We start from the raw sequence: 19,676 nt of genomic DNA, 5'->3' as shown, positions 1-19,676 counted from the left end.
TAGTAAGTATGGATGTAATTAGAGAAAAGAAAACTACTGAGACACTTGTTTTAAGTTGTATTTTCTCATATCTACCAAGTGTTTAAGTTAATTGGTTGAACAGTTTTTTTTACGAGCAACAGTTTGAGGTTTCAGCAGCTTTAATCAATTTCAGTGCAGACGTAATGCAGAAAAATTTTGAAATTTGAATTCTAATATTTTAATGGAGGATGGGTCTTTTTTTTTACTTTAAATGTATTTATATCAGGATAATAAATTGTTTTTTGATTAAATCTGCAAAATTTAAAATTTAACTGGTGAAACAAATCCCCTAATATTTTAAAACTGCCAAGTATACAGTATTTTGAAATACTGTATTTTTGAAAACGGTTCAGGTCATCAGCCTGGTTGATGCATTTTTAAGATCTATAAAATTTTTCATATTACATTATTTTTCACTTTATATTCGCACTGACAAGTTTCCGAGTTGATCAGTAACCTAGTCTTCTTGCCATCTCTATCCATGTTTTATCTAACTCATTAAATAAAAATCCTGACTTTCATTACAGACCTAAAGCTCTAAAGGGAATTTCTTCCACTACAATATTTACAGGATACATATAATTAGTTCTACAATGACTATGAGCCAAGCTCAACAGAGATCGTTAAATACTGCAAGAATAGTTGAACTCAGAATTTTGTTTTTGGAGATACAGCTGTAGAGGCGTTTTAAATCCTGTTTTTGAACTTTTCCTTTATGAGATGTCGGTACAAATGTCCTGTGATAAAATATTTTGAAATTTCCAGTTTTCACCTTCCAAACTAAATCAGACCAGCAGGTATGAAAGTGCAAATAATATCATGCAGCTTTCTTCCATTTGTAATCAATACAAATTACAGACAACAGGGTTGCGCTATGAGAAATGTTTATTAACTTTGTATAAAAAAAACAAACATTTGCAAAATGAATAAGCAGGTGCAATGTGAGTTTGTTCTTGGAAAAAAAATAGCTATTACAGTACTTGGTACATCAGAAAAAAAACAGCTCTGACTCCCTTAAGCACACAATTCATTGAAGGCACAGTACATACATGTAATAATTTAAGGAAATGGCTTTTTTAGTAAGGCATATTTGTGAAGACAAATTACTTTAAAAAAAAAAGTTAGGAGGCCAAACCTGTTACCTTATGTTTAGCAATCTAGGACACGACGCTTTCAATGGGCCTTCTTGACATCTTTATTTTCCTTACGGTTTTGTGACGCCCTGAGCCCTCTGCTGTTGAACGTTTCTCAACCTCCTACTGTATATGATTGCAGTGATTCTATAATGCATTTGCATATATGTGTAAATATATATAAAGTGTTGGAGAACATTACCTGTAAATTGCAATCAGTTATGATTACAAGGAGCTTATGCAAGGGATAATTTTTTTTAAATAATATATTGAGGGAAATGGTTTTTTGGTTGTTTTACAAAGCAAACAATTTCCCAAATGTTTTTTTTTTTTTAAAGTAACCCCAACCTTCCCATACAGTTTATATATATATACACAAACACTTATGCATTCACATACACATAAATATTTGCTGATTGCATTTTCTGAAACTGACTGTGTGGCTCTTTGGTCCATTCAACCTTACATGACTTTGTATTTTAAGTATTTATAATGTACAGCTGTAGGTGGTAATGGGCTCAGTAATAAGTTGCAAAGCAAGTATTTACCTACTATGAAGATTAGGGATCAAAAGGTAATGAAATCTTACTTGCTGCCTTGTCAGAATCCCAAATCCATGAACAAAATTGATGTTCATCCTGTTTCCTGGCTGCCATCCTTCCTCTCTGATTGCTTTCCCTTTTCTTTTGATTGTTTTAGTAGGAATGTTGCACGGAATGTACAGATTTAAAAACTGACTGTCGACACTGACAGACATTCAGTCTTCGGAGGGGGGGGGGGGAATTGATCTGAACCTTGTTAGGTGCTGATGACTCCTCTGCCCTAACTATAGTTATAGTCATAAAACAGTACTTGAGTAAGACTTTTCTGATTGTTACTGTTTTTACCATTAATGCATTTATCTTCTCTTTAAAGAAAGTCTGTTACTTTTAAATGTTTAGATAATCCTAAGAATTGGTGCTCTAACAACTTTAAAATAGTTAAATCAAACTTTTTTACATCTTTGATCCTTTCTGAAGTATACCAGGTAGTGATATTAATGATTTTTATATTTCTTCTATGGATAAACATTAGCAATAATAGCCTTACTAGGTAATGAGCTCTCATTACATACTGTGAGGCAAAACACATGGCAGAGAGTGCAGATTTCTGTCCAGCACCTAGCCTGTAAACAGGACTGGTACTGTACATAGCACAGTATGTTAAAGGAGAACTTATCCAATCTGATGATAACTTTGCTGTCCCCTTGTAGCAGCCATGGGAAGCCATGTGTTTGAATAATCGAGTTGAATACAAAACTATTCGCTTACTGTGCTCCTGGCCTTGTCAGTAAATGTCATTAGTACAAATCCCCCAGTCTGTCATATATCGCATTCCTCTGCCTTTTACTGTATGTCTTTCTTTTAAACAAAAGTTTGCACAGTTCTTGGTATGTTCAACTGATAACCTTTGTTCCCCACCACTCTGGCTCAATGTGAGGTACAAGAATCCTAATTAAACAGATAAAATTACTTCATTTAAAGAAGTATTCAGAAAATCAAACAAGACCAAAAAAATGAAGTGTCTCACAAATCCTTGCTTGAAACCAGTCAAGCAATTGTAGTGTTTTTTTTTTAAAGAAACCTAAAACATACTGCATTATACATGAAATATTAAAGCACCTTGTTAACAGTGTACTTAAATTTTTTTATAGTAGTACACACAAATGTTCACAAACAGCTAAGATGTATATTTCTGGTAGAGAGGGTTACCACTCATTGCAGTTATCGAATATGATAATTATATGCAAAATAGATGTATACAAAAACTGATCACAATTGTTTCCTGTCGTGGAAGACAACATCAATCAGAATAGGTTTGCTGTTGCCACGTGAATAATATCAGCATGTGGTAAAGCCAAGAACAAGGCTAAACAGCATTTAGAGAATAAAGCACAGAAATGACTCGGATTTCCTAAAATGCCTAGCTCCAAGCTAACCCTTTAAAATAGCACTGTCATTACTTTAATAAAGTAATGCGTATTGTTCTAGCTCAATAAGCTACACTGCTCATCGGCATATTTCACATCTTGAGAACAAGAAAGCCACAGTGAATGAACCCTGATCTACTGCCACGTGCATTGAAAAGTGCATAAGGATGCTCACTATTAAAGTTCAGTGATGAGTCATAAAAAAAGACACTGGGGGAAACAAAAGACCCCAAAAACACAGCACAGAAAAAAATCTGATTGGTTACAATTCAAAAGATCCACATTTTAGTACTTTAAAGAAGCTTACTTTCACTGCCATTGTTCCTTTCTATTGATGTGAATGACCAACTATTCTTTGAGGTATTCTACTGCACAGCCTGTTCCCTAATTTGGCAGTCCTGGCTGGAAAATCTTTTTTTTTGTGTACATTTTGCTCTACAACATTTCTGGTACAAATTCTACTGGTCTCATTTTGGTATAACGGTTACCTTATTCAGGTGTACACATTTAAGCTTGGAGCAATTCTAGAATATATTGAGTAAAACAGCACAGACATGGGTATATGAGTGTGTTTATATATTGCTCGTCTAATTTAGCTTTTGGCTACATACAAAATTACATTAAAGGCTTGAGTAATATATGGCACAAAAAGGTGAAAAACAGGACCTTAAGTTGTATTTTTAGTTGTCTATTAATATGGTAACTGGATTAATGTGTCCAGTTGAAAAATAACTTATTTACAGAAAACAGGATCCAATAATGCCTGATTATAGGGCTGTTTCTCTGCTGTTTTATGCCAAACTTTCATCATAACTTGAACCAAATGAAATGTAATAAAATGACAGGATAAAGGTAACAACTATAAATTAAAAAAGCTACTTAAATATAGCGTAAAAACAAATGCACTGTGTTCAATAGCTATGGTTTCTTTGTCAAATAATTGGAAGGGATCCAGCCCTCCATAGTTGACCCACTGTTAATATCTTTACAAAACCACCAGCCACTGGTGTTCTTCTCCAACACCTCAAACACTGTTCCCTCTTTAAACCCTGAGGTTTGGTCATCTCCTTCAAAATCTGCAATGGCCATATAAAGCTCTTCTTTAGGTGCTCCATCCTTGATCAGAGGTGGCAGCTTTTCTTTTGGTGGTTCCGGTTTTTCCATCTTGTTGAACGACTTGGGTCCCAAGGCTGCTTTAGGTTTTGGGTCATCCTTGGGTGGCGGCAGCACAAGAGCTTTGGGTTTGGGGGGAGCTGGTCTGCCTTGCAAGAGGGGTGGTTTATACTCGGGGAGCTCCTTCTGTGGGGCTTTAGTTTCTGTTGGGCTGGAAGGGCCTGATGTCTTTTTCGGTGGTGGGGGTCTTCTGGGTGGGACAGTGGGCCTTTGTGGTGGTTCTCTCTGAGCAGCGCCAGGTGGTTTCTGTAGCTCTGATTCATTTTGACCATGGCCGTTTTGCTGCTTGGGTGGAATTTTGTGTTCCTCAGATCCTTTGCCACTGTTAAGGGAGTTATTGGTAGCTTCCTGTTGGGAAACGTCAGCTCCTGAACCATTATTGTCAGCCAGTTTGGAAGGCCGCAGCCTACTCCTCAAGTTGGTTATGTCTACCTTGTTTTCAGCTTGTGCTTCAACACGTGGGGCAGGGATGGGTTTGGGCCTGAGCTGAGGTTTTGGCTTAACAAACGGGGCTTGACTGGCTGCTTCCGTTTTGTCTTCGAAAGATTCTGACTTACCCTTGCTTTTAGTGATCGGCTTGAGGTTAAACTTTTTGACCTCTTTGGCAGAAATCTTGTGTCCGCATTCCAAGCCCATCTCGTTTCTGAGGTGTAGCACTTTGTTCTTTTCTTCTTTTTTTGGCTCAGGGGGCTTGTCGAGCTTGAAAGGTGAGGTCTTGGGTGGGATAATGGGCAGAATCACGCCTGGTGCTGGAGGCTTCGGCGGCAGTGCTTTAGACATGTCAAGCCTCTGTTTCTCTGCAGCTTCGGCCTCCAAGCTTTTATTTATCGATTCCCTCCTCGGTGGCAATGCTGGCTTTTCTTCAGCTGCGGGGCAAGTGGGTTCTGGAGGGAGGGGGCCTGAAAAGGCATTAGGGACAAACCCCTTGTTATCAGTTGAGCCTTTTCCTGCATCCTTTACCTTCCAATCCTTCAGCTTGGGCCTAGCAGAAGAATCGCTGGATGATGGCTCATCGGGGAGAGGCCTTGAGGGACGGGGAGCGTCTTCATGACCTGTGCTGTTGAGAGAGCTGTCTTCAAGCCTCAGCTGCGCCATTTCATTTGGTAGAGGTGCCAAGAAGTTTGGTCTTGAGGCATTGCTGGTTTTCTTATATTTGTCTATGAAGGTGACTGGAGCCCAGCCTTCTTTATCATCTATCTGAATGTACCACCAGCCACTAGAGTTCTTCTCGATCACCTGGAGAAAGAAAAGCACACAAAATGTCTGACAGTATTATACCAACACAGCATCTTTGACTTTGCCGTGGTAGACAATTTGGCTGAAAAGGAATGACAGTCCAGTTTCTAAAGTCACCAGATTTTCTTAAGGAGAATAAATACCACTATCTTATTTATGTGTTGGGCCTATCTCGCTCAGCTCTCCTCTGCCAAAATACATATCTAGTGATAAGAATTATTCCTCAGACTCCAGTCTGAATCTGTCATTGTATTAGTAACACAAAGAAGCATGCATGCTGATACTTTTGGCAGTAGTGTCCTTAACTATAAAAACCCTTACTATTAAAACATTAAAATATACTTTTTGAAGTCTAACATAAGTATAACACACACAACTTAAACGTTCCTTCCAATGAACTGACACTGCAGAGGAATGGCTGCTGCAGGTTTTATACCCCTAGGTTGTCCTACCTCCACTTTTATTCCTGCCTGGAAACTGATGCCATCAGGAATGGTGGTCTGGAAGTTGGCTATGGTGTAGTACTCCTCTTCCACCTGAGGTGGGGTGGGAGGCTTGGGAAGGTTCAGTCCTCTTGGCTGGGAGTTACCAAGAAATAGCGCGTTTAAACGACACAAAACAGGAAATAAGGCGATAATAAAAAAGGCAAATATATCAGATGACTTCGGCAATACTCCGCTTCCAAGAAAAAGAATAAATCAATGAAGTGGTCAAAGATTTGTAAATGTAACAATCACAATATTTTGCAATTTAAAAAAAAAAAGGATGCAGAACAGAAGAGGCTATGAACAGCTGTATTTGACTTCAGTGTGTTTAAATATGTAATCTATACTTACACATTTATTGTTCTCTACAACGTATATATTGTTCAGGTTCTTATTATTTATTATGGTTGTAATGTCTACATTGTGTGGTGCTGTCTGCTGTACTGTGACTCGAGAGAGCAGAGCGAATAAGAATTCCAATGTACGAGTACATATGCCTTCTCTACTCTAAACATGCTATTTCAATCAATGAAAGAAGTGTTAAAGATCCATGATAGAAGGGATAGTTCTTACAATGGTGAGGTCACGACGTGGAGGGGGTCTCTGTCTCATGTCAGAGGATTCTGGGGGAAAAGAATCGGTTATAAGACCCAGACACTGCTAAGTAACACATGTAACTTTGGTTCTGTTAGCCATTATTACTCAGATTCTTCCTGAGGACCCTCCTGACAACTTTCGAAACACAGGAAAAGGTCAAATGAGGAAGTGTGAATTAGTCCAATAAGGAACAAAATTGATTTTTAGAAACCCTCATTTGCAGACTTCCATTATCCTATTGCAACACATCAGTGAACTGTACTGTTTGCTGTATGCGTGACACACACTTACTGCGCTTTGTGTCAGGGAAAACTGAGAAGCGGTTGTCACGGTCTCGGCTATCTTTGGCCAAATTCTGCTGTTTGGAGAAGCCATCCAAGTCTGTAGTGCTGGAGTGGGCAGCAGCACCTGCAGCCAGCTTCTGAGATAAGATATCTGCCTTCTTCAGGTACGACGCAGGGGCCCAGCCTTCCTGACCTTGGTACCTGCAAATGAGCAGGTGGTCAGCAACCTGGGCTCCCGGGTTACACACTGTCCAATTAGCAATCGTAAAGAAACAACATACAATACTGTTTCTTCCCACGGGGATGAAGCAAAGACATTACTAATTCAATACAACTGGTTGACACTGAGTTTGTATTGCTCACACAGAAGTCAATGAAAACAATAGGGTATACGTGCTGTAAAGGGCTTATTTTACCCACCTTTAGCAGTCTGCACTATGTAACACAAGCAAATAGAAAGAACTGTGAGAATGCTGTATAAAAATATGTATGTCTTAAAGGTCCAGTCACTACTTTGAGCTTCATAGGATAGCTCTTGGCTTTTTACCTTATTTTCCACCAGCCCTCCAGATTTTTCTGGATGACTTCCACGGTAGCGCCTCTCTCCAAATTGATTTCATCTTTATCTCGGGCAGTGTAAGGATAAATAACTGCGTACTTCTCTTCTGGAAAAAGAAAAACAAGGAAAAATAAGTAGTTTCAAAGGACAAGTTCAGCTACAGTATGGTCACCCTATGTTACTACCATCAATTGATGTTTATGAGTAACCATTAACAAATCATACTGGAATTATAGAATGTACTTCCACTTCCTTGAGCACAGTTGCTACTCCTTATAATGTCATCCCCACCTTTCAGTTACTGAAGTGTCAAGTACAACATTAATTTCTTACATGTCACCTACAGCAGGTGTCTGTTTAAATGCATTTAAACCAGGTCAGGGGTTCTCATCCCAAGCCAGTAAGATTTTTACAGAACCGTTTTTAAAATATCTAACTCAGGGGTTCCCAATTCTGATCCTAGATACCCACAAACCAGGCAGTGTTTGTTCCTACTGAGATTTGTGCTTAATTTAATCCTTAATTGAAGTGAAAATGTAATTGATTTGAAACTTTTCTAGCATTCTAAAAACTGTGGGAAATTCTGAGCTATGTACCATACAACCCTCTGTATCTTCAGGAACTGAAAACATTTAAAGAGTTCTATGAATCCTATTATCGCTTCTATTAATGGTTTAATCATTGCATTTCTATGACCAGGGTTAGAAAACCCAGCTCTAGTGCAAAATTATTAACTATACAACTAACTAGTTAATTTCTTTGTTTTTAAATTCTAATAAAAATAAGTTACAAGGGAGAAAAAGTAACGTGGCCCATTTTATTTATTTGGTTGGCTGTAGCCAACAACAACACTGAGCAGTTTCTGTCTGTGCAAAGAAGCACTTCACACAGGTTGCACAAATGGCTGGTGCATCTAAAACATACTGCAGTACTACAGGAACTATGCTCACAAGTAAAACATTATAACTCCATGAAGGTTCATATGGCAAACTCCTTTGGTTAACGTTACCAATGCAATAAGCAGAGGAAACAATCACTGCCCACACTGGCATAACAGATGCCATGAAAACCCTGTGCCCTGACACATGGCTGAGGTCTGAGGCACCACTGACACAGGCATGTGATCAGTGCAATACTGCTACAAGGAGGCAACATCTCTGTGACAGTTAGTGGTTGAGGATGCTTGTTTCAAACATGACGGCTCATCTCTTTCCACAGGCATTTAAGTGGGTATAAGTTTTTCCAATAAAGTGTTGAATTTGGTTTGACATTTTTTTTAAGCATGTGTAACCAAGCATAAGAGGTCAATGAAGGAAAACCGTTTCATCGGCCTTTAAATGTTCCATGTTAATGGAAGATGTGAGTTAACTTCAGCTACTTTTTTATTTTCCACTTTGCCTAACAAGTATCAAAAGTGCAACGAAAAGTTCATTAATAGAGAAACATCTCTATAGTAGCTATTACATCATTTGGCACTTATCACATGCACAGCACAAGAAAAGGATTAAATTTGACAAACAAAAACCAGTACTTCATCTTCTTTACTTTTCATAACAGGAACCTCTGTGAGAGCCCTTCCTCCAGACTAAAGTATGTCAATGAATCTCAGGGAATGCTTTCCAAGCAGGCTATAGAAGACAGCCATATTTTAGAAAATACATTTATCTTTTTCCCTCTTTCTTAAGTTATTTTTTATCCAGAGGCAGACATCTGTTAAATTTAGCAAACCATGGTGAAATGGGGAGAGAGAGAGAAGGAGAAAGTGTGCAAGTGGCTTTCATTGACTCTTGTCAGTTTCAGGTCAAAAATGATCTGCATGTTTATCAGGGAATTGAAAAGCCGAAAACATCCCTAGGGATAGTTCATTGAAAAAGTGACCTCCAAATGTCATAAACATCATCTTGCCAGAACTCCTGGAGTTTTGAACTCAATGTCAGGACATAAAGTGGCATGTATAAACGTGCCCTCCTACACCCCACATCTAAAACATACTGATTGTACATCTGGATTGAATTTATCTCATTTTGACAGAGTTAGTTATTTCCTGTCTAAGATGTTATACTGAATTAGTCTGCACCTGAGAGCATGTAGTTCCTCAGTAATGCAGCTTTTTCAAGTAAAAGCATGATGTTACAGCATCCTCACAAAGCCCTGGACAACAGATCTTCATTTACACAAAATCCTAAACCTCCCATCTAGTGTTGAAGGAATGTAGCTTTGGCGTTGGATGCTCTTACATGAGTAAATTATAGACATTGGATGTACTGTAAATGTTCAAGGTGACTGGTCCTGATGAGAAAGGGATTCTATCTTTGCCAACAGAATTCCCTTAAGCATTTAATTTTAATTCAGATTGGCAAGAGAAATGCCCTGAGAATTTATTACATGATGTCACCTTAGAGAATGTCATTGCATTTTTATTGCCTCTCAGTATAAATATATTACATATGTGTCAGGCATAAGGGTGCACTTTAGTATTTGGTTTCATAATGACAGGCTGGTGGATGGGTGGCTTGCTGGAAATCCTCATATATATATCCCTGCTGTATCAAGTGCAGTTTCACACTATTTTACTTTAATATTCCAGCTCCGTATGATACTTAAGAATGAGACATCCATGCTTTAAAACAAGCATTAGTAATGAATCCTTCATTTAACTAATTGCAATTACTTGACACGTGCAATATATAAGAGGTCAATGTGGTACCACATGCTTGAGGATCATGCATTGTGAGTGCATGCAATACAACATAACGCATGCACTGTTTTCACAAAATTACACATCCACAGACAGTGACAAAACACTGTCCACCTGTCCACCCATAACCTGTGCTGAACAGATCGCCTAATGTTCGCCGCCGACCCATGTGCCTCGGTAGAGACCAATATCTCCGAGGGACTGACAGCACAGAGGGGAAGTAAGCAAACAGGAGGTCAGCATCACAGACAGGGAAAGGCAAAAAAGCCAGTGAAGAAATGAAAAATTGTCACATCCCCCTCCCTTCTTCCCCAATTTGATAAGCAATTTATGCTTCTTTAAATGCATGTTTTTTTCCCCCAGTACAAGCAGCTTTTTTGTCATTTGCATTTCACAAACACTACCAGTTTGCCTCCTTTACTAAGAAGTCCATTTTACATTCCCACAATCCTCCGATCACAGTAAAAAGAAAACTAGTCCTTCACATGTACAGTATGTTGAGTTTCTGTTGAAGTTCAATAAATAGATTATTTTAAAATAAAAATAAAGAATAATAAAGTTGGTATAAAATCTATTTGTGTGACTAAAACCTGCTTTTCTTTTAAATAAACCTAAACAAGGCCATCTGTTAGAACAGGAATTAAAGGTTTGCTTCCCACAACATCCTATCACAAATTGTTTTGCTGCAGACTAATATAATCTGATACTGAGTGACCACACTGATTAGTGACCAGTGGAGATTGCTCTAAGAGTTCATTCCGGTGTCTGACAACCGAGGTAATTACCTTCTTCGGCTGGCAGGGAAAAGTCATCAGGGTCATCCTGTGCCTCCAGACAGGTTGCTGGGACCCAGCCCTGCGCATCCTCTGAGCTGACAAACCACCAGCCTGGAGAAAAGAGAAACAGTTCTTGGACACGGAACACTGTATTGCGGAGGTGGATAAGACTGGAAACGATTACTGAACTTGAACAGGCCTGTGACAGGAATTGTTGATATAAATTGCACAATGTAGCCTTGGTGACTCTTACCGATTCTCACGACCAGCAGAAGTTTGATTCAATCACTGGTAACACATGTTTACTGAATGCTGACAAAGGTGGAATAAAGGGTGAGAGCGTGCTCATTTTGACATGAGCTATATTTAAGCGGTTTGGAGATTTCAAGTACTAACTGAAAAGGAGAAGAGGAAGATCACTGCCCAGACCCCGGACTGGAGGCAGGGTAATACATAATCCTTAATTGTAAACAGTTTTGCGACTAAATATAAGAGCTTTTCTCACCAGAGTCCTGCATCAGATTTCAGATTACTGTTAAATAAAATTACTTCTCTTCTTTAAAAAAAAGTATTTAATTTTAATGTAATGCGATACCTGATCATTGATTTAAATCAGGAATGAGTTATTGCAAAGGTCTGCAATAGTAGAAAGGGAAAAGTCCAATAATAAATTATTTCAGATCCAAAAGTATATATTATTATATGTGATACAACAGCAGATCAATCAAGTTACCCTTACCTGTACTTTAGTACTTCAACACACACAAGTTTGAACAAATCAGACATTTTTTTCCCTTAATGAAACCAATTCTCAATTCCAGCACTACTTAGGAAGGCAAAATGCTTCATACAGTACCTTGTCTTAACTTAAAAGCTACAATATGTAAAAAACCTCAATTTTGATTATAACAAGTATTCTCCAAGTATAATCCTGAGAAAAACAGGTGACTCCTCTCCCTCTAATTTTCCCAATGTATGGCTGCTGTGTCCTCTGTGATGCACCACTGTTATCCAATGTCTCCCAGCATGAAGGCGTCCTTACCTGACTCATTCTTCTCAATGACCTCCACCACCTGTCCCACATGCAGGCTGATCTCCGAGCTCTCCTGTTTCTCATAGTCAGTCACGGCTACGTACTGATCTAAAAGAAGGGGGTCTCCTGACGTAAAATCTCCTACTGGAGAAAAACAGAGCACATGGTAGTCATCGGGCACTTCAGGGGACATGAGCTAGGACTGGAACACCCCTAGACACCCACAGAAGGGAGGACCCCTGAACAATGTGTTTCAAGAGAGAAAAAGGAGGATTAATGCAAGATTAATGTGAAATAATCACAGAGGAGGTACAAGATGATAATGATTCAAGAACAGTAAAAGAACAGAAGAGTGAAAAGATTTTCTTTAAAGCCTGCAGGATGTTAGAGCCTTTCTACTGTGCAAAATGGCTACTACATCTCTCAGTTTGGTACACACAACATAATAAATATAATAAAAGCACAAACAAGTACCTGAGCATCTTTTAAGATCTCTGGTAAAATACTGACAGGAAACATTTCCCCCACAATTCTTCATAAGATGTTTTTGATTAATACAGGAGAGAGGAATATGTTGATCAAAGGAGTGACAGTAGACATTTAAAAAACACAACCAACCGCCAAATACCAAAAGAAGGAAATATCACCAGTTAAGACAGCACCTACCTGCAAACTTCTAAAGAACGACTCCAGAGTCTGACTCCACAGCAACAGGAAATACATCTTTGAGTCAGACAGCTGATGCATTTTTAGCAAAAGGTAACCATTAAGTGGAACCACACAACTGAGTAAGATCCTAAAAATACCCTGCAATCACCAGGTATTCAATTCCTGTAGCTGTGCAGAGGCATAATTACATACCATAAAATGCATTGATTAAAGTTATAAAATGATAAATCTTTTAGAAACATATGCATGTGGCTGAAAACTAAGAAAAAACTTCCAATGAAACTCCTACTGTACATACGTATACACATTTCACAATATAAGTAACTTTAAGTGTTAGGAAAAAATGTCCAAGATTAAAAATAAATACACAGCACAACTTTTGTAGTTTGTTTTGATTTACTCTTGAGCAAATCAAACAAATATCTGATCAAACTTTATCACATCTGCTGTGCTTGTATATATTACTTAAATGGAGTTCCTAATATGCATTTAATATTAACCTGAACCTGAAGTATTTCATGATTTAAGAGCAACTGTTGGAATCTGCATATAAAGAATCCATGCTGTATATACAATGAGCAGATCAGAAATGTGTTCCCTTATCTTAATGATATTAACATTACATTAGCAGAAGCCTGAGGAATCATAAGAGCCCATGTTAACCCACTGGATTTAAAAGCAATTTATATATATATTAGAAAAGGGATTTCATGCAAACTCTAGATACCCTAATATTAACACAATTAAAGGATATTCTTATACTAAATAACAAACAGGACATTAAGTGAAAACACCTCCAAGAATCAAGCTGGCTTGAGTGATTCTATATAAATTAAAACTGAGCTAAATTAACTTTTACCAAGAGTGCACTATTGACACTGGCCATGCATGAAACCAAACCAAAGTGAGTGAGCATAAAGCTTGACCCCATACATCCATCTCAGTGCTAACTTCTTATACATTTTTTACAAGCTGCATGAAACCTCAAAGGCCGAATCAGACCAAATAAGCAAATCACTGGTTACGCAGAGATAGGGAAATGAGAGCATGGCCAAGCAAGTGTCTGTTACTACCTCTCTTTAGGAAAGAAGCCGCTCTCTCCACAAACCCTGACAAAGGAAATGAATGAAAAGCATGTGTAAGGGAAAAAAAAAACACACACACTGATGGAACAAAGATGGACTGGTTAGACACACATTCTTAACAAGGTTATGTGCTGAAAAAAAAGTAATTAGTTGAAAAAATAGAGCATAAAATGAAAGCTACTTCACACAATGAAATGATCACGTATGCTGTGCCCTTTTCTGCTGTCAAGGGAAAAAACAATTAATCCAAAAGACAATTTCAGGTATCGTTTTTCAGAGGCACACTGGAAATTTGTGAGCCATGAATGCAGAAACCAGACTGATTTACTTGTATTTGAGTCTTATCCCTAAATGTTTAAAATCTGTAAGATTATAATATAACCTTTATACTGTGCTGATGTGCAGTTCAACAGCAGGTGGAGCTGCAATCGCTGCTTTTAAATAGCTCACACTACCTACGAAATGACTGCAGTACCTATTAAGTTGTTCTTCCACCCACACATCATGATGTCAGTAAAAAACACACAAAAAAACATAAAATGCACAACAACTGAAAGGCATGACAATAAGAAATATATTCACCAATACATTTTTGAAAACAATTCAAGGATAGAAGGGAAATTGGAAATTACATTAGCTATTAATAGTCAATAGTGAAAATGTATTGTGAATTCATGTAGGAAAGAAGTGAAACAGCAGTATGAATGGTTTATGCTGCTAATATTTACTAAACATTTCTTACCCGTTAATATAAAAAAAAGTTTTGAAACTGCCTTACCTGACTTTTTCTTCCCAATTGGTTCCCTGAAAGATAAAGAGCTATTATAAATTTCATCTTTATGCAGAACAAGAGACAAGAACATGGGATATGAATATTCGTGGAAAAGTTAAATATGAAATACACTTTGGAATTGTATTTAAAATTCTCTTCACTTGGCCGTTCTGTTTTTTTTTTTATCCGCGTGCAGAAGGACGAAAGATACACAGATTTCTACACATACACTATGGTTCCTGTGCATAATGGTCCTACTGGACGAGTTTTACATGAGTTATTGCTGATCTGGTGTTCAGAGGGACAGAAAAGATTACTTTGACACTCAGAAAAACATCTCTTTTAAAAGGTATATAGAAAGTGAAAGGCTCTTTTGTCATCTGGAAAGCCTGTATTAGGCTTTTAAATTGAAATGCTAAAAAATAGGTCAGTGTACTGGATGTGTGTGATAAATGTGTTTTTCAATCAGAAATTTTGTGAAGATGACAACACATTACTGATTATTTTTTTTACGATGTTAGGTTTCCATTCGATTAGTTAAGAGAGGAGTTGAGCTATAGTTCACATACTGTACCATCTGATCTATTGGTTTTAATTCATTTGCTTTGTTTTCCATGCTTTCTTTGCTTTGTAACATTAAAATAATTCAAATTAAACTAAAATGTGCCACAACAAAATACGAGGTTTAAATGAACATGAACCAGTTTAAAAGGTCTGGATAATTCATCTATAGTCTGATATTCCACCAGGTTTTGTGTCCCTGCTCTAATCCAATATACAGAGCAAGCAGCAGACTCTGCACACAGCTAATGGCATCATGTTTTTTTCCCATCAGGACTTTTCTTCCCTGTACTGTTCATCCCTCTTGGTTCTTGGCAGGATACTCTATAGTTTCTGTTTCTTCATTACATTTCTGGCATAACTGCATAAGCTTGCCTTTTGACAATCTTCTTTAACTGATTTAGCCAGTTATAAATTCAGCCTAGTAGGAAACCTCTGTAAACTTCAATGCATATCGGAGGCAACGTGGCAAAAGCTAAGACGTCTTGCTCCGATTTTCTTAAAATCTACAGGCAGTGTGAGAAAATTATATTCTTCACTGACTCAGCACTTCAGAGACATGTTTATAAGCTGTGCCCAGATTTTAATATCAAATGTAATGTTGCTGAATCTCTTTACTAAAGCTGAGCAGATAAACTCAAGCCAAGACACACTTTGCTGAACGAACATCTTAATTCAGACCTGAAGGAGAGATAGAGGGAAAAGGTTTCAAAGTATTCCACCACACCTCCTCGTTTCCACTGTGGTGGTAGTTTAGAAACAAAAACAAACGTACAGCCAGAGCAAACTAACTGCTACTAAAAACATCCAGAAAAATCCAATCTACAGCTCACACCACGGTTGGATCTTCATCCAAGCACATCTGATCAGCTACAGTAATCTGTCATAACGAAACTGAGAAATGGGTGGAATATATCCCCATCTGCAGATGTCATTGCTGTTATAGGCTTACTAAATGAAATCTTAGGAATAAGTTTGCAGGTTTTCACCTTTTCCTATAGTACAGTATATGTCCATTTTACATCTACTGTAATTCTTAGATACAACATAAGCCTTTCCCAGAAACTACAGGATATTTATAATTCTCAGATTCCCAGCATGCTAATATGTGAAAGCTGTTACTGTAAATGAATAAAAATATAAAAACAAATACAGGGATCAACACTATTTCCTGGTATTTAATGGTATTTTGCGTTGCATCACTGAAAAAGTAAAGTCTCAGTGTGAGGCAATTCTTCACTGACAGCTAGACTATACACTCAGACCTTTATCCAAAGTAGCAGAAGTGGTTTTCTCAATAGGCAGCGCAGTACACACTACAATCTTTGATTCTTCAGCCTTTTTTATGATTTTAAGCAGGAGGTATCAGAAAAGTTACCACAGGGATAACAGGCCAAGCAATCACAGCAACATCACTTATTGATCCTTCAACCTTGGCTCTTCTTATCGTTGTGAACCAGAATTCACCAAGTGTTGGATTGGTCACCCACTGACAGGAAAGAGAGTCATGAGAGTTTTACCCTATTGATGCTGTGATGTTGCCGTTAGTAATCCTGCTCAGTGTGAGAGGAACCGTGGACTCAGACTTTTGGTCTTAACCAATGCTGAGAAGCTAAGGGTGCAAAGCGGCCATGCGTGGGAACAGCTCTAAGTCAGAATCCCCCCTAAAAGGTTAATGGCATTTTTGGTTCCCAAATTAGATTTTATTTGGGTGGAGTTAAAAATAAAAACAGAAGACGATAAACAAAACACCTTTTTTAACATGAAAAGGTGACTCATTCCTTGAACTAATATGCTAAACAGGAATCATAAAACCCACACAGCTGCTCAGAATGCGCCAAGTGACCAGCTGACATGCAGGTGCTGTGCCACAGAGTATTTTACGATCATTAGCTACACGAGGACCTGCTTTTCTTCTCTCAGCTGCTAATTTAATTTTCTAGTGTATGTTGTTTGACGTCCTGGCCTATACCAGAGATTTATAGTTGGCAGTATTTCATTCTTTAAAATGGCTAAATGGGGCCTGGCACAATGTCAAATTACAACAGCTAAATTAAAGGAAAGCTATAATCCCATTAAAATAAAGACAAACCAAGGTCTTTTCTATATTAATCTTTTTTTTCATATTGCCGGATACTTGGAGAATGTCTTGACGGTTAATGAGGAATATGTCCTTGGCAAGGTTGACCTCTCTTCATAAATTACATGTCAAAAAAACAAGATATGACAAGTTAATAACCTTATTGTTTCACTGTGACAAACAAAATGTAATGAGACATACTGTATCCACAGAAATAAGAGTGCAGTACAACAGGCCTTCAATTTAAAACTACAATTATTACAATCTAATGAATCAATGAAAACAGTGAAGTCTTAGCTATAAAAAGACCCACTAACTACTTAATCAACTCTACAACATAAAGTTAAAATAAAATGACATTCTCACTTTGGGCTCAGCATGAGCTGATCTTAAAACTGTAATTCACTCAGTGTCAGATTAAATTGCAAAAGAATTAAATGAAACAGAACTCACTCTTGAATCACTTGGTTAGAGACCCAACCCCTAGTGCTTGCAAGTGCATTTAATTTAATAAGGCTACAGTTCTTCTTACGTAAGAAACATTAAACTATTTTTAAATTTTCCATTTTAAATGAAAATTTGTCAGTTGATCACCAACATTTAGGAGCACAGCAATATTTAACTGTTTATGGTAAATTCTTGAAAAAGGCAAGGACATTAAACTAAATACACAGTATACCTATCAAGTAAGCCTGAGATAGAGAGTAAAAGTCCAAAACAGATTCTCTAGGCCATCGATCACAGATGTTGCTGATATTAATCAGGTTAAAACATCAGTCCTTTCTCTTGCAGACTGTTATTCTCATTAGAACCACTTGTACATATCTTGGTGTAATAGCTGGGAAAAAACAGGATGTTTTTCTTATAACTTTTATTATTTAAAGAAAAGACTATAATTTACATTTAAAAAAATGCTTTGGTGACATTTGCTCCTGAGGCAACAGCCAACCTTGTTTTTAGGATAAGAAATTGTCCTTTCAAAAAGACTAAATAGTGTAAAAAAACATCATTTGTCTCCTATCTCTCTGTATACTTTAATATTATTTCTGTAACTGGAAGGCAGAAGTTACAGAGTCTACAGGTTTTCATTGAAGTCCAGCACTAAATGTGCTGGTTAATGGCTTAGTTGGACTGATTTAACAGCTTCTCCTAGCTCTTCGAGTGCTGGTGATTTAAAGACACTTAAAAATTCCACTGACTCAATGACCAGGTTGGTACAGGGTGAAAACAAAATATTTTAAATAGTTTTTTAGCAAAATCCAAGCAATACATCAATCAATTCTACTGAAAATAGTTACTGTCATAGAATGGACTTAAGTGCACAATTCTAAGTGCACAACAGCAGACTACTCAGGCACATTTATAAAATATTCATTTCATCTATAGAAACTCACTTAGAACTTTTTTTTATCTGTAAATGAGAATGTCTCATTTAGAAAGCAATGCTGTAATAGCAGTTATTTGTTTCCATCCAAACTGTGAAAGTCACATGGAGCCAAGATGCATTTCTCCAGAAAGCCCTGGTTCACTCAGTTGTATAGCCAAACCACCAGAACACTGAATCACACTCCAGCAAATGCGAAATAGCTACCTCATTCTGTAAAATTCTGCAATTTCATGGTCACACATTAGATCTGTCAGATGCTTAAAACACTAGTTTTAAGGTAACGAGTAAATCTATGTAATTTATAAAAAATATAAATCAGAGACATTGTTGCAGCAGACAACCTCATTGTTTCCTTTACACTTTAACACTACTGCAGGCTTAATATCTCTGAAGGAATCCATCCCCTCATTACAAAAAACGTATAAGGCCTATTCCAGATTCCAACGGCCATTGGAGAACTTACTCTTTTGGAGGATTAAGGTCTTCAGGTCTGGTTTCAAAGAACAAGCGAACCTCCTCACATTGAGAAATGTATGCTGGCAGCTGGATTAAAGCCTGCAGAAAAGAACAGAACCCAGAATATTGTTTTTTTTTAATCAAGGATTATTGCAACACTTTGAAAAATATTGTGATCCAAAGCATCATACAGTAACTATCAGAATCTTGTATTGTTGTTAAATACACAGCACGGTGAACCGCTTAGTAACTGCATCCCAAAACTGAGTCGGTCGGATCAAAAGTTGTAACCAAACATTATTGAATCTAATACATTTGCACGAGTTTTTATCAATGGTTTTGACTGTTTCACCCTCATACATTTTGGTTTGGGGTACATGTCAAAACCCGATGACTGGAGGGCTTCAGATATTGATTGCAGAACTGCTCATTTGAAATCCCAGCAAAGGTTAGGATTAGGTATGTAAAGATGTAACATTTGAAGCAAAAAAAAAAACACCCCACCCTTTACATAATTCTGATTCCAACTTTATTAAGTGTATCTGTCCTGTTCATCTCATTTTAGAGTAAATAACTTGTCAAAATTGCCAAATTGTATTAATCTTCTGTCTTATTCCTGGTTAAAGGCACCAATCCTCTAATTTATCATTCTTCTGGGAAAGCACCCAGCCCTGGATACTCTATCAAAAACAACTTTAATTA

At 37.4% G+C, this 19,676-nt stretch overlaps 1 protein-coding gene across 5 annotated transcripts in view; it reads right to left on the bottom strand.

The window, feature by feature from the left end:
• Positions 1-888: 888 nt before the first annotated feature.
• Positions 889-19,676, bottom strand: part of sh3pxd2b (SH3 and PX domains 2B) — a 52,129-nt gene continuing 33,341 nt past the window's right edge. The window contains exons 5-15 of one of the 5 annotated variants that reach the window (XM_088604066.1): positions 18,982-19,073; positions 14,497-14,522; positions 13,707-13,742; positions 11,974-12,105; positions 10,941-11,042; positions 10,270-10,356; positions 7,446-7,560; positions 6,906-7,099; positions 6,591-6,640; positions 5,985-6,110; positions 889-5,532 (exon numbers count right to left, since the gene is read on the bottom strand). In XM_088604066.1, coding sequence (XP_088460192.1) covers positions 4,042-5,532; positions 5,985-6,110; positions 6,591-6,640; positions 6,906-7,099; positions 7,446-7,560; positions 10,270-10,356; positions 10,941-11,042; positions 11,974-12,105; positions 13,707-13,742; positions 14,497-14,522; positions 18,982-19,073 — 2,451 coding nt within the window. In that variant the 3' untranslated portion in view covers positions 889-4,041. Of the gene's footprint in view, positions 5,533-5,984; positions 6,111-6,590; positions 6,641-6,905; positions 7,100-7,445; positions 7,564-10,269; positions 10,357-10,940; positions 11,043-11,973; positions 12,109-13,706; positions 13,743-14,496; positions 14,523-18,981; positions 19,074-19,676 lie in introns of all 5 variants that reach the window. The other 4 variants (XM_088604062.1, XM_088604063.1, XM_088604065.1 and 1 more) reach the window with 4 other exon arrangements.

The sequence above is a fragment of the Lepisosteus platostomus genome, chromosome 13 (genome assembly GCF_059453375.1).
Source record: "Lepisosteus platostomus isolate fLepPlt1 chromosome 13, fLepPlt1.hap1, whole genome shotgun sequence".
Lineage (NCBI taxonomy): Eukaryota > Metazoa > Chordata > Actinopteri > Semionotiformes > Lepisosteidae > Lepisosteus > Lepisosteus platostomus.
The sequence above is the reverse complement of the archived record's forward strand: the minus strand, read 5'-3'. Positions and strand labels throughout refer to the sequence as shown.